A 15,250-nucleotide genomic window follows, 5' to 3' on the forward strand; every position below is an offset into this window, starting at 1 on the left:
GGCCATCGAAAGCCGGTGAAAAGTCAACTTTGACTTTGTAATTCGCTAATTCGACTTTTGATTTTGACTTTTCACTTTCGATGGCCGCTGTCGACCACCGTAGGTAATTGTCTGTAAAGTTTTTTTTTTTTTTTTGACTGTTTGTTAGTCGGAGTGGAGCCACGCTCACAAAATACCATTCTCGTAATGGTGTCTGCTAAAACCTGTGCCAACATGCACTCGTTGGTTTTTGCCCGTCTCCTCTAGGCACCAGGTGAAAGTACGGAAAACATGAACACAACGCTTGATGGGATTGACGTGAAAGGCACCAGTCCCTGTTCCCAATCAGCGTTTGGGAACAGCAAAAATCAGCGACACAAAAAAGAAAAATTTGTCCAATGACAAGTCATTGACAAAACCTTTCTACGGCAAAGAAAGTTTTCAGAATAAAGAGTAGCGAGGTTAAAACATGACGTTTCGGCGACGAATGGTCACCATTATCAAATGTAAATTATCATAAGATCAGTAACGTTATATAAAGAAAGGAAGGCGTGAAATTACATTAGAATAAAATGAGATGGAGTAAAACAAAAGAATGTGCAAAATTAAATGAACAGTTTTGCTGGTATTGAGTCTTTTTGAGTGTTAAGAGTCGGTCTCTTTTTCCTTATTAGAAGCATCTCATAAATAAGGCACTCGAATTTCCCGCGGCATTTCTTTAGGATGGCAAACTGCTCGTGAAGATTGTTCGGTCTTTGATCGTGTTGGGCCCCACTCACATATTTTAATGACGGGGGGTCCGACAGAGATTCATATTTTATACCCCAAAAAAATCCCAACTTCAGAATTTATCTACCCAAAAAAATCCCTACTTTTTTTAGCATACCCAAAAATAATCCCTAAGTGTTTTTGCATCAGCAAATTTTATTATTTATCTTCTGGAAAGCTAAAACATGCCAACTTCAACTTTGGTTTTGGTCAAAGATAAAACTATACAAAAACAAATACAAAAAGTTCGCATGACTGTTATAGTGTCTCTTCATCCTATCTTCTGCCGGTAATTACTTTTCAAATAGCTTACAATCTCAAATATATCCCGTAATACCACACAAGCAGTAAATTACGCTTATGTTATTGTTGATTTGAGCTGATCAAAAATACAATGCCCGAAAAAATCCCTGTGTAGTTTTCGCGAGCCAAAAAAATCCCAGCGTCTTTCATAGACCCAAAAAATCCCTTTTGGCCAAAATGTCAGACCCAAAAAAATCCTTCGGACCCCCCCCCCCCCCCCCCCGTTATTAAAATATGTGAGTGGGGCCCCTGGGTGTTGGTCCTTAAGGCGGGGGTTCACTTGAAAGCCGTTTTTACGACGCTTAAATCGGTCAAATGGAAATATCTTGTTCGCATTTCAAGCAATACAAAAACCCTTCATTCATGACACAAATCAATGGTTTGGGGTGTTTTATGAATTTTGGGGTGATTTTTAGGTATATTTGGAAGGAAGTAATTTTTCTTGAAGGATTGGTAAAATTAAAAGAAATAAGAAATGTTGAAGATTTAGGGATGTTTTAGAATTAGAATTTGTAATTAATAATTAATAGACGGACACCAAGTTAGTCCACTAGAAACCTGGGGTGCTCTTGCGTGGGTATCATTTTCTTTCTTCTATCCATTCTTAAAACCTCTTCAAATCTCACTCAAATTCAGGTAGAGCCCCGCCTTAAAGATGTTTGCCGATGACAGAATAGCTGTGCTCCTCAATGCGAAGGAGGTGGAGGTGACGGCGTCAGTGTAGCCTATATAATAAAAAAACGGTTTTAAAAAAGGTATGATCCTTTCTAATATATTTAGCCCCTATTAGCATAACGAGTATACATGAAATTTTGTCTAATCTATTCCTGACTGCTCACAATTGCAAAATTAGATACCGGTGACGTTTCTTGGCGAAAATATAATCCGGCGTGCAATATTTCCTTCGTGGGTTAATTTCAAATGAATTTCCGTCAAGGGCACCCAACGGATCGTTTCTGTAAATTATCTGTTCGGAAGTGGTCCTTAATCCCCTACAATTTTCTGAGAGGAATTTTTACATCGAATTTTCGTGATATGGAAAATTTAAGGCCTAGTGTTTTCAGATTGATAAAAATGTCGTTTCGGGTACCGAGAAAAGGTAAGCTAAGATTTTCGGAACGGAAATAGGACTTAAGGTTTTCGGGAAATGGACAAAAATGCCCTAGTAATTTCGAAAAGACTGAAGTTCCCCTAGAATGATCGAACAGATAAAAATATTATAGCGCAGCCTAAAATGAACCTACAGAGCTTTAAAGGCACTTCAGATAGCCTAAAATAGTGTTTCAAAGGTCTGAGAGAAAACTGTCGTTGGTTGCCCCCGTTTTGAAAGTCAAATCGGCTTTCCTTTTTTCTCGAAGAGGGAATATTCGTCACTTAGCTGAGCTGCGGCTTATTTCTCTAGCCTCATATAAACAGCCGAAACCTAAACACTTTACAGACCTTTATTTACTTTCGATGGCCACTGTCGACCACCGTAGGTAATTGTCTGTAAAGTTTTTTGACTGTTTGTTAGTCGGAGCGGAGCCACGCTCACAAATACCATTCTCATAATGGCGTCTGCTAAAACCTGCGCCAACATGCACTCGTTGGCTGTTGCCCGTCTCCTCCAGACACCAGGTCAAAGTATGGAAAACATGGGCGCAATGCTTGGTGGGATTGACGTGAAAGGCGGCAGCCCCTGTTGCCAATCAGCGTTTGGGAACAGCAAAAATCAGCGACATAAAAAAGAAAAATTTGTCCATTGACAAGTCATTGACAAAAACTTACTACGGCAAACAAAGTTTTTAAAAAATTATGGTCCTTTCTTATATATCTAGCCCTAATACCATAACGAGTATGACATGAAATTTTGTCTAATTTATTCGTGCTATCAGTTTCCTGACTGCTCACAAAATTAGATACCGGTGACGTTTCCAGGCGAAAATATCATTCGACGTGCAATATTTCCTTCATGGGGTAATTTCCAATGAATTTCCGTTTCGAAAGTCAAATGCTTCATTTTTTTTCTCGAAAAGGGAATATTCGTTAGCTGAGCTGCGGTTTATTTCTCTAGCCTCGTATAAACAGCCGAAGCAGACCTTTATTTAGAAAATCTAGCTGAACTGGATGAACAAGCACAAATGTAGGTTAAACCCGGCCAAAACTACCACCAAGTACCAACCACTGGATAGAAAACGGCTTTGAAAACTACTTCTCTGACCCGACAACGCTTCAACAGTTTTGAGAAAAGGACCCCAAAAACTGAAGAAATCCGTGACACAAAGGCCTGGAAGATCGAACCTCTGTCATTAACTGCTGATGCTTTTGTCTTCCAAAAATTGAAGAAGTGAAAATGCTGGGATTTTGCCTTTGCATTACTTAAGCTTTGCGGTTGAAAGTGAAAGTGCTTATAAAGCAAACTTTGACGTCTTTGCAAGCTGATGGTGAAATCTTGGACCCAGTGCCTGTTGTTTGCAACAGAATACGCTACAAAGAGTGCAAAGTTTAATACAGATTTTTCTCGGGGCCCCACGCCATAATCCCTGGTTTATAGAGCTAGCTATTGTTGGTGGTTAGAGTTTTATTGTGGAGTCGTTTGTATAATTTAGTCGTTTAGTTTGCTTCTATTTGTGAAAAGAAACTCGCGCGACGGAGAACTGGGTCACAGTATCTGAAACAAAAGATAAATTTCCCGGAAGTATGCTGCGTCAGCCATCTTTGTAACTCGTTGAGTCCAGGTGAGTCAAAGTATTTTACGGCACTTAAAAAAGAAAATTTCGTTTAGCGGAGCACTTTTTGACCGAAAGTGAAGGAAGATATTGCTTCAGTTTGGTCCGTGTGCATTCCATAGACTACAGCAACGGTAAGAGCGTAAGAACTACTGACAACGAAGAATTAACAAACATGGCGGAACAGCAACCCCCAGACGTAGATATGGTTCCTGCTTCGGAGACGCCACAGTCTCAGCCACTATCAGCAAACCAGGTACAGAACGAAGCAGGTGGATTTGTGTGGAAGGTGGATGACTTGGAAAGGTTCCGGCGTTTTCTCGTGCTAGGAAGCGAAGGCGGTACGTACTACGCTACGGAGAGGCAAGTTGGTCAAGAAAACGCTCAGGCTTTGTTGAGACTTATCGCCGAGGGTCGGGGCCCTGACGCCGTAAAAGTCATCGTTGAGTACAGCACTGAGGGCCGCACAGCTAAGCAAGACCCGATAATCTTGTCTCTAGCTATCTGCGCTCGTTCTTGTCACTTGGAAACGAAACGTGCTGCGTACGCAGCAATCACGCAAGTGTTACGAATTCCCACGCATCTTTTCACCTTTGTAGACGTCTGTGAGACTCTTAGCAAACCAAAATCAACTGGCTGGGGACGAGCGCACAGAAAAGCGATCCAAAAGTGGTACACTAACAAGAAACCACGTGGCCTGGCCGTAGCCGTGACCAAGTACAAACAGCGGAATGGGTGGTCCCATCGTGACCTGTTTCGTTTATGCCACGTAAAACCACAAGACCCAGCAATACAGTTTATTGTGAAGTACGTGATCAAAGGCTTCGATGCTGTGCAGCCGGACGCAGCAGCTCCTGGAGTCGGCCAGGATGTCACATCTGTGTGCACCTTCTTAAAGGGAGTGGAGGAGGCCAAGTCAATGGATGAAGATCAGCTGGTGCAAGCTATTAGAGAGCATGGGCTTGTTCGGGAACACATACCAACAAACCATCTTAACTCCAGGCAGGTCAGTGTGACACTTTGTGATATTGAAATAGTTGTGATTGTCTTAGAAATAATTTATGTAAATTTATGGAATGACAACGTGAGTTGGCATGGAGTCGTTTTGAGGGGAGTCATATTACTCTTTTTTTCCTTCCAAAAGGAAGGTAATATGACCCCCCCCCCCCCCTCCCAGAAACCAAGCCACCAAAGAATTCTTATGGTTATGCAGTCCCAGGTATGGGGGGTGGGAGATGGGTTGAGGTTTTCAGGTAAATCAGTCACAGCGGGAGCTAATTTGTTCCTGCCTTTGGCGGTTGCATTCTAAGCTGTTGGACCTTTTGGTCCAGTGTTTGGACCAGTGTTTGAGATTTGACAATTTTACCTCATTTGTACCTCCCTGTCAATAATATACCTGAGCACCATGATCCCTGGGTGTACAGTTTTTTATCATTGTTTATGCCGGGATGGCATAGGGAGCAGAGTTGGTGCAGTGGTGAGAGCACTCGTCCCCGAGTTCGACTCCCAAACTTGGCATCACTTAAGTGGGGTAGTTTGTCAGGGGCGGATTTAGGGGGGGGGGGGGGACCAAGGGGGCCACAGCCCCCCCCCCCCCCTTTCAGTTCGTCGGAGATTTTTTTTTTGGTCAAAATATACAATAATTTTATCATTTTGTAAGCAGTCTGTTGGAGCTTTTGATTTTTTTAGCTAAAGCATGATTTTTCGCTTATAGTATGACCAATGTTGTGCGAAAAAGCTTTCAACGTTACAGGCGTTAATATTATCCTTTTGAAATGACGAAGAAGACTGGATGCGAATTACTTGTCTACAGTCAACCTATTTTACAGTGACTGTAACAACGTAAAATCTTAATGTCTACATATATAATTATATACATTGTGACACGTACGTGCTTATGTGTAAAATGTACTTCCGTAGTAACGGAAATACGTAAAGCTTTGCAGCTCTGTCGCCTCATCTTGTGGTTGTAGTTTTTAAGGATATCAGGTTAGGGTTTGGGTTAGGGTTAGGCTAACCCTAACCCTATCCTTGTAAAGTAATGCCATAGCCTTCAATTATAGTGCAATTGCGTTCAGTTCATCATGTTTGATTAGCTCCCATATTGTGGTTAGATAAATCGTTTCTTCATTCGTTTCTTCCAAGGCTGTTGTGACTTTGGAGCGAAGAGTCACAAACCATGCATCATTATAACCGCAACTTATAATTTTGTTCAATATGGAATCCTGATATTTTACTTTCCAGATTGCATGTAAGAGTACCCAAATTTTCAAACTTTTCTGGGGGGCATGCCCCCAGACCCCCCTAGAAAGTAGCACCTAAGGCGCTACTGAGGCGCGCTAACGCGCGCTGATTAGTATTCTTGTTTGGCCCCCACTTTCAAAAAACGCTAGATCTGCCCCTGTTTGTTGTTGGTTCTTGTCTTTGCTCCAAGTGGTTTTTTCCCAGGTCAGTTTTCCCTCTCCTCAAAAAACCAAAATTTCAAAATTCAAATTTGGAATTATAAATAATTTAGTAATAATATTTTAACACTTACATTGCACATTATCCATACAGTGATCTAACTCTTTGTTATTAAAGATTTTCAGTATTGGTAGCCCGTTGCACAAATGTCCGTAGTCCTAAGTAATGGCTCTGTTTTGGTTCAACAGATTTGGGAGGCTCTGCTTGAAAAAATGCCAATGACTGCCATGATTAGAAATCTTGGCAAAATGACTAACATTGGAGTACTGGCGCCTTTATCTGATGGAATGACTAAGGTCTGTGAGATGCTGAGGAGTGACAAGAAGCTCAAAGATGCACGTGTTCATCCATTCACAATTCTCTTAGCTCTGAAGCAGTACCAAGCAGGTCAGGGTGACAAAGGCAAGCTCACATGGACTCCTAACCAAGCCATTGTCACAGCACTGGATGATGCATTTTATCTGGCTTTCAAGGTTAGTATTCAGTATTAAATTAAAACATAATTATCTTTCATTCTCTATAAGACCCCCTCCCCATTAAACCGCCCTCTTTAGATGGTGAGTTCTTGGTAAGTTAGCTGGTTACTTTGGGAGGTGATCACTTGCACTTCCTGGACCTCTGTTTTTTTGTTTTTTTTTTTTTTTACTGTGTAAAGTCATGGCAGTTGCATTTGCTAAGCAGCATTCTCAGGATGCTAGAAGATGGAACATGCAGAGATCCTCTGTGTGTACCACCACTTCATGACAAAAGGAGCACAGGCCCACCAAAGGCAACTTATCTGACCCACATTCAGGAGCTCTTGGAAAACAGACAACATACTTTAGCCTGCTAACATTTCTGCTGAGTAGTGCTGGGTGTGAATAAATGATTTTCCAGTAATCAGAGACCCATGTATGCGCAAAGGATTTTGGGATCGCCAGGGGGCAAACATTGCTAGTCGCTAGAAAGAAATGTATGGCGTAAAGTTGTTTCTTTGTCAAAAGCAGTGGTTTTGGACAAAGAGTAACGCATTTTCGCCGTGATTTTGTGAGAAGCGGAGGTGACTAATGAGTGTGCGAGGGAAATTGTAAGTTTTTGTGTGGTTGATGCAATAAAATCTATCGATAAACACTCTTGCATAAGGTTGATTGTGAAATCTACGGAATCTACATCAAGTTATTGAATTGAAAAAGTACAAACTTAGGCAGCTTAGGTGTAAATTTGAGGGGATTGACTCAATAAAGCTTTTCAGTCGTAATTATGTGTGTCGAGATTGTTTTCTTTTTAGTTATGTATGTGTGTTTAATAACTTCATGGCTGCTGAAATTTTACCCAAACAAGGGAGAGAAATTATTGTGCGAGGGGATGGAAATTACCGAGTTATTGCGCTGTGGAGGGTTGAAACCAGTGATAGTTAACACAGGGAAATCTCCCCTGGCCAGAGCAACGAGAATGCTAACTCAGGATAATTGTCTAATCATTCTGTGGCCTAATCAAAACACAGGAGGAAAATACTAACTAAAGCTCCCACTACACAAACCTCACAGTTACAGAGCGGATCGGCGAAGCGATATTAACAAAAACACAACCGTGACTAAAGAGGACTTAAGCAAACATACCATACCAAACTATGAACCAAATGCCACAAACTACATAAGAACGGCAGTCGCTAAACAGAAACAACAAGAGTTCTAATAAACGATACGCATAACCCAGAAATGACCTTTGAGATCAAAATACAAAACATGCGACAGTGACCATCACGCAAATCCTACAAACCATAAATGGCATTTAATAAGAAGAAAATCAAGCTCTTAAAGAAAATTTACAGGGGACAACGCTCATTTCATAAATAAGAGGGTGTTCTCAAAAAGATATACCCGTGAGGGCAAAACTAAACCATGCACGTGAGCGCGAAGGCTTGTCAACCCTACACTTTTTTATACACCTCATATAGCACAGTGATCACCACCTGGCATAGGTTGTTTTATCAGCACACATACAATTACAACTGAAAGGGCTATATTTAGTCAATCCCCTCAAATTAATACCTACGTTTGTATTATTTCCATTATTTCGAGACTATTGGTCACCATTACTTGGTGTAGATTCAGTAGATTGCACAATCAACATTTCGCATTTATGGATAGATTTCATCCCAGTTATAACACAAAATCTTCCAATTTCCATGCACCAACATTTGCCACCTCCGCTTCTCACAAAATTACGGCGAAAATGCGTTATTTTTTGCCCGAAATCACTGTTTTTGACGAAGAAACAACTTTATGTCATACATTTCTTTTTGGCGACTTGCAATGTTTGCCCCCTGGCGATCCCAGAATCCTGTGCGCATAACATAGGTATCTGTACTGGAAAATCATTCATTACTTAAATCCTGGAAAAAGGCTTTGCGATTGTCTGCTCTATGCATCCAAATAATGCCGACGACTACAATCAATCCAAATGTAGGATTTCATGAAGTTGGTCTCTGAAGGGAAACAGTTGCTTTCGAGAAAGGTCACAATAATTATTTAAGTATACCAGTTACTATATCAGTTACTGGGTTTGGGTAAAACAGTGTGCTTCAAATTTAATTCTAAATCTGTTTGAGTAATATTTGTTCTGTTATTTCCTGATGATTCATGTACAGTGTTGTAAATGCACTCATTAAGTGGTTATGTTGATATTTCCTTTGATTTTTGTAACGGCTTCATTATCTCTACCCAGATGTAGCAAAATGCTGGGGATAGCCTTTTTTTAATAATTAACTAATTGATAACAATTAGTTAGACTATGTTACAGTAACCTTGTGATTGGCTAATATCCTAGTCAAATGGGAGAGATGGGGGGTAATACTGCTGCCATGTGCCTCATGCTGAGGCGATTAGAAATGGCTTTTCCTTACTATTTGCAAATTTCTTGCTTGTCAGTGGCTTCTTGGTTCTTTGTTTTTCACATTAGCCAAGCAAACTTGTAGCAATGAATAAAGGCAAAGGTGTTGACGAGATAAATGCGTTAAGACATGTCAGGGAAAAATGTGTTTAATATCATTGCAGAAGACCTTTGGCATCTGAATTTACTTACATGTATCTCTGACCTGTATGGTCTGTAAGCTTGGATGAGTGATTCACCTTGCAAGCTTCCTGACTGAAAACAGAGAAAAATCTTACCTCTTTGTTGGACATCTTGGTTGTATTTACCTTAATCTCTAAAAGCATCTCTCTTGCTTTTATATACAGTAGAATTTTATGTATTTGCATAACTCTCTTCCACATCATTTGCTTTCTCAGGCTGTTGAGCCCACCAATAAGAGATATCTCTTGGCTATTGATGTCAGTGGCTCAATGTCTTGGGGTAACTGCGTTGGTACAAGCATAACTCCCAGGGTTGCTTCTGCTGCCATGGCAATGCTTACAGCACACACAGAGCCACAGTATCACTTTGTGGGTTTCTCTCATCGTCTGGTGCCCTTGAATATCAACTCCACTCAGAGACTTGATACAGTCATAAGGACCATCGAACAGGTAAATTGTCGTGTTTTTGCTTTGGCATGAATGAAATAGATGACTCGAAAATACTCTTTAATAGGTAAAATTTTCTTCAGAGTATTAAATTTTTTATGCTAAGCAGCCCAAACTTTGCAGAATGTTAGAAATTCCCTAAAAATGTAAGTTTTTTTCCAAAATTCAGATAAGAGTTGCTCTGTCAGCCTTAAATAGACCCAGACACACTTATTGAACACTGTTGAGTTTATTGCTTTTTTTCACTGAAGGAAATATTGAATGGGTAAGTTGTATAATAAATGACAGTATTTGTGAAATCAATTACAGTTTACCAAAACAAATTTGATAACAAGTCTAAGAATAATTATTACAGTTCATACAAACATAAGCTTTCAGTGATACTTAAGTAATTCAATTCTGTTCTTTGAACATTCTCTTTTTTTTTGAGGAAATAAATCGTATTTGATTTTAAGGGCAATATTCTTTAATAGTCTGTTGCCAACAGAGTACATACCATACTTGACAATCCAGCCTTTATTTTTCAGGTACCAATGGGAGGTACTGACTGTGCGCAGCCCATGATCTATGCCAGGGAGAACAACCTTAAAGTGGATGTCTTCATCGTTTACACGGACTGTGAAACATGGGCTGGTCCAATACATCCCAGTCAAGCTCTCAAGCAATACAGGGATCACTCTGGCATCAACGCTAAGCTGATTGTTTGTGCAATGACATCCAATGGCTTTACGCTGGCTGACCCTGAGGACAGAGGAATGCTTGACATGGCTGGGTTTGATTCCGCTGCCCCAGAAATCATCAGGCAGTTTGTTATCGGACTATAAGCATGCCGAAGTTCTAAAAATCCATATACCTATATAGTGTGAAATGTATGGATTGCTCGTCTGTGCTGTTCTGTCCATTTTCAAACTAATAATGAGCAACGGTAGAGTTTATAAAGGTGCAGCATACTCCTGCTATCTCAATCACCCAAGGGAGGCAAAACTTCATTAAAGAAAGCGAGATTGTGAGAATTAGCCAGTAGTAAATTGCTGTTAACACTCGCCAAGGGAAACAGGTCCCTGCTGATACATGCACATCAAGACGTTTGAGCATGGACAAGTATAGGAAAAATGTGTTTCTAGTAAATAAAGCTTAATTTCCCAAAACGATAAGTTATAGTACTCACAGTCAAGTGGTCACAGTCATTTGTCTCCATATTGTTTTTTTTGTGAATCACCACTTTACATCAGAATTTGAAATTGAACCTGTTTTCTTCAAATCCCAGGCACAGTGGCCTGAAAAAATGCTTGGTTACCAGGACTGAACGAATTTCTGATGGCAAGTGGAGTATTTGGGAAGGTTGTTTGAAAAAAAAAATGGAGATAAATGACCAGAAAACACAAAGGGCAACTTGATTGTGATTAATATAACTTTATTTTCCCATGGTTTGTGATAGGCAGTGATGGGGATAGCAGGGAGTCTGTGGTAGATGTAATGCCATTTTTTGATTTCTAAAGAGAACTCAAGTGTTTGTAGCTTGTTACTTAGCATTTTTGATGTATTATTCCACTCTTCACATTTTATTGGTAAATAACTTAAGTTAATGGATGGGAGTCCACTGGAGTTCCCAGATGCAGTTTTGGCAGAATCCTTACTCAACAGTTTTTTTCTGTATCCCTTTCATTGTTTACCATCTGAAGACCAAAGTCTCATTTCTCCTTACATAAACAAACAAAAGGTAGCTGTTTCTGAGAATGTGTATATCAATGTATGATATTTACATGTGCACATAGATGTTCCCACAATTTCTGAACTTTGACAAGGATGTAAGAAAATGTGCCAACAATTTCAAACATTGCCAAAGAGACATAAGCATCTGCAAAGATTGAGAACAAGTGCCCGGTGTCAGTAGTCTAAGATTTGTAGGGCAGGCATGAGAAATTTTTTACATACAGAAATTGCACTTTGTGGTACAATAGTTGTTGAATGTCAATAATTTTGTTGCCATCTGTATTTTTTTTTTTTTTTCAGAAATGATAATCATAGCATGTGCATTATTTGTATGGCAGGTAGTTACTTTCTTACCATGCCTTTTAGTAGCATACAAACTTAAACATTGTATGCTGTTGTCAGTTATAATAATCTTAGTTGATATATCTGGAAACTAGCTGAGGTTTTACAGTTCAAAGGGTTATGCTGTTGAGTTTTTGATTGATGAAATTTTGATCCATTTTTATCTATTCCTCAGTTTTAGGGGGTCTGTTGGTTGTTTGTCATGGCATTGATAGTTTTAAAAGGAAATGTCATTTGGGATTCAAGTATAGTGAGAATTTATGGGTCATTAAACATCGCAATTTAAGAACCAAGAACCAGTGGAAAGAACTGTGTGAGAACTTTTCCAGTGTTTGAAGTTTTGGCCAAGTAAATTCAAAAGTAGTAATTCAAAATGCTTATTTGGAACAGGCTTTGTGGTATGTACATGTATATACGCATTGATGCACTGAACTGAGTATGTAGTGCTTGTAACTGTAAGGTGCACTAAAACTCAATAAAGAAATCACTGCTTCACCTTAAGTGTTCTTTTTTTTTCTAAGGGAAATACATGTGCTGATACTATGTACCAAAAACCTTATTTTAAGGACGGTGCCTACTATTGTTACTGCGCATACGGTCTGCGCATCTGGAGATACTAGGGTTTCCTATGGGTGGTGCCTACTATTACAGGGAAATTTTTGCGCGCTTCAAAACTATGTGGAGAAAGCAGAGCTTAGCAAGTGATTTTGGTATCCAAGAAGAAAATTGGGGGTAGCCATGCATTTTTCAGAGATAATAAAGCTTCAGTTTGGAAAAAAGCGCCATACATTGCTTTATATTTTGCTGCTTTTTAAAATAATTGTTGCTTAGTTATCTCTAAAACATGCGCGGTTACCCCCAATTGTCTTTTTGGATTTCAATAGCCGCTACCAAGATCTGCTTTTCCCGCATAGTGATAAACCGTGCAAAAATACTTCGCTATTAGTAGGCACCGTCCTTAAGTAAGTAAGGGGGGTCTCCTAGATAAGCCTAGAAAGGATTCTGAGACTTCCTGCTCAATATTGTATTATTACTGATATGTGATAAAATGTAACAATACCTGATTTGGGTAAATAAATAAATTCAATCTGTATTTAGCAATCCACTCTTAAACTTATTAATAGTTCATGAAGAGAAAACAAAGGAAATCATGAACATAAAGGAAGGTTGAAAAGGTGAGTTTGATTCTACATCAAACACTCAGAAGAATGCGTTTATCAGATTTGCAAACACCTCTAAAGTGGTTTAAAAAAGGTTGGCTTTGCCTTGTTTTTTCCAACCCACTTCTTGACATTTGAAAATCGGATTAAACACTCTTTCTTGTGTTTGATACATTACGTAAACATGACTGGTTACATATCTGGATTAAGTAGCCCATGCACTGTAGCTTAACCTGGTCTGTAACATGACGGTGTACTGTGGCAGTGGAAGTCATTAACATAACTACCATTAGACTAAAAATAATGTAACATTTATGGGGTAATTGTACAAACAAGATAACAAAAACGAAAACAACTGACTTGGCAACTGACAACTTGGGGGGAGGGGGGGAGGCAAAAAGCAAGTGGTCTTGGGAAATGAAGGTGGTCTCGCTGATCAGTTTTTTTAAGGTGCGGTTCCACTGCACTCCTCTCCTTGGCTGCAGTCAAATGCCATGAGAATTAAGGGTATGATCACCCGAGGTGAATTTTCTTGATATTTTAGTAACTTTTCCCTAGTACTTTTACAAGAAATGTATGGGGACAACATAGGAGAATTTGTTCTTTGATATTAGGGGTTAAAGGAAGGTCACCAGGCCATTGAAGCAATGAAACAGACGTCAAGAGGGAAAGGGGTGCTCAACTATCCTAACTGAATCAGAAATCATATTGTAGTTTAATACATGGTTAGTTTGGCATGCTCAAGTCACCGCTTAATACTTCTTTACAGTGCCTGAAAGTGACTGTTGTGTTATCCCAAAACCTGCTAGTCATCCTCTACTAAAACTGCAATGTATGATCCGTTACAAAATTGAAGATCTCTGGGCAAGAAGAAAGTGACTTTCAAGCTACTGCATTTTTGAATATCTTTGGTTGACTTTTTACACTGACAATTTTGTTTTTGTAAATTGTATGCCACTTTAAGGTGGCTGGGTCACAAAACCATTTCCAGCACTTTCCACCACTTATACAGTTGAACCTGTATTGAGCAGCACTGCATCAAACAGTCACCCTCTATTACGGTTATCAACTCCCTTTGAGTTGTTTCTATTGATGGGTTAAGGAGGCTTGCGGCAGTTTTTCTGGACTTAGGGTGGAAGTTTTGAAATTACAATCTCGCATACAAGATAAACTTCAATTTCCTTCATACTAGATCATCATTTCAACATATAATCAAAGTTAATTTTCTCATTGGTTTCCAAGCAACAGCTGTTACCATAGCAACGGAAGCGCATAGCCTCTCATTTTAAACATTGTCGATTATCTCGAAATCTAGTCAGACACTTTATGACAAAACTTTAGGGATTTAAACTACTCAATCTAGACAACTTGTAGGCAAAATAAGAAAAAATCTGTAAGAGCGTTTTCAAGTAAATAATGAATCAATTTTTACGGGGTGATGTTGTTTATTCCCACATTTTTCACCAATATCTCTGGCAAAATAAAACTTGACACTTTCTCTTTTCCGTTAAAAGGTAGTTCCTCATAGCAAAACATTCTAAATGTACATCAAGCTTCATGGGGGAGATTGTAATTCAAAACTTCCACCCTAAGTCGAAAAAAACTGCCGCAAGCCCCCTTAAGGTTTAAGGTTTATCTTCTTGACCTGTTTTAAACGGTCACTTTGTAAAGGAAACCACTCATTGAATATAGTAACAAATAGTCCGCTAGGAAACTGAATTTGTAACTACCTGCAATACTGACTGGGATCTTGGTGTTAATGTTCTATTAGCCATTCCCTGAAAGTGACCCCTTAATGATGGTTTGACTGTACTTTGGTGGATCAATACTAACACTCTTTATCAGTGGATACTAAAATAATGGTATCAAAACGTGATTGGTGAACAAGTTATGGTCATGTTCTTGACATAATAGGTTACCAAAGCAACAGAACAACATTCTGCAATTGTAGAAAGGGGTTCAGCTTTGCACAGGGGATTAAACTTTGCGTTAAGTTTTACCTAAACATGCCGATCACAATTCCATAATAACAAATGGGAGTCACTGAGGTCGTTTTTCAGCTATAACACTTGGAGCTCAAATAAAGGGTGTTTTTGACAGGTTATAGTGTTGCTTTGGTAACCAATCATGTTGAGAAAATGACCATAACTTGTTTACCAATGTTTAGGCATTTGCTTGATACTCTTATTGTTGTATGAACTGGTCAAGCAATGTAGCATTACCACCAAAGTCACCTCATCCGGCCATCCTAGAAATAATACATTTGCACATTTTGGCCTTGAAGTCCCTCGTGATGTTTCTGGTGAGAGTCCCT

At 39.4% G+C, this 15,250-nt stretch overlaps 1 protein-coding gene and 1 long non-coding RNA gene across 2 annotated transcripts; one reads left to right on the forward strand and one right to left on the reverse strand.

Annotated features, from left to right (window-relative positions):
* The first annotated feature begins 3,621 nt into the window (after window positions 1–3,621).
* LOC146479085 (RNA-binding protein RO60-like) lies at window positions 3,622–12,271 on the forward strand. Its single transcript, XM_085111345.1, has 4 exons — window positions 3,622–4,764; window positions 6,410–6,694; window positions 9,491–9,724; window positions 10,249–12,271. Exons 1-4 carry the CDS (start codon window positions 3,934–3,936, stop codon window positions 10,543–10,545), a joined length of 1,647 nt encoding a protein of 548 aa, XP_084967471.1. The 5' UTR covers window positions 3,622–3,933; the 3' UTR covers window positions 10,546–12,271.
* On the reverse strand, window positions 11,700–12,871 carry LOC146479086 (uncharacterized). The gene is made up of 2 exons (XR_014865018.1): window positions 12,730–12,871; window positions 11,700–12,331 (listed from the first exon to the last, which is right to left on the reverse strand). It is a non-coding gene; the product is annotated as an uncharacterized LOC146479086 (long non-coding RNA).
* Between the last annotated feature and the right edge of the window lie 2,379 nt (window positions 12,872–15,250).

The sequence above is a fragment of the Pavona decussata genome, unplaced genomic scaffold (genome assembly GCF_977016875.1).
Source record: "Pavona decussata unplaced genomic scaffold, jaPavDecu1.1 SCAFFOLD_61, whole genome shotgun sequence".
Taxonomy (NCBI): Eukaryota; Metazoa; Cnidaria; class Anthozoa; order Scleractinia; family Agariciidae; genus Pavona; species Pavona decussata.

Bases quoted from the DNA above. Each gene is read 5' to 3' on its own strand.
- LOC146479085 (XM_085111345.1), top strand. From the start codon at position 3,934: ATGGCGGAACAGCAACCCCCAGACGTAGATATGGTTCCTGCTTCGGAG. The intron at 4,765-6,409 runs GTCAGTGTGACA...TTGGTTCAACAG, and splicing joins ACCATCTTAACTCCAGGCAG to ATTTGGGAGGCTCTGCTTGA. The intron at 9,725-10,248 runs GTAAATTGTCGT...TTTATTTTTCAG, and splicing joins TCATAAGGACCATCGAACAG to GTACCAATGGGAGGTACTGA.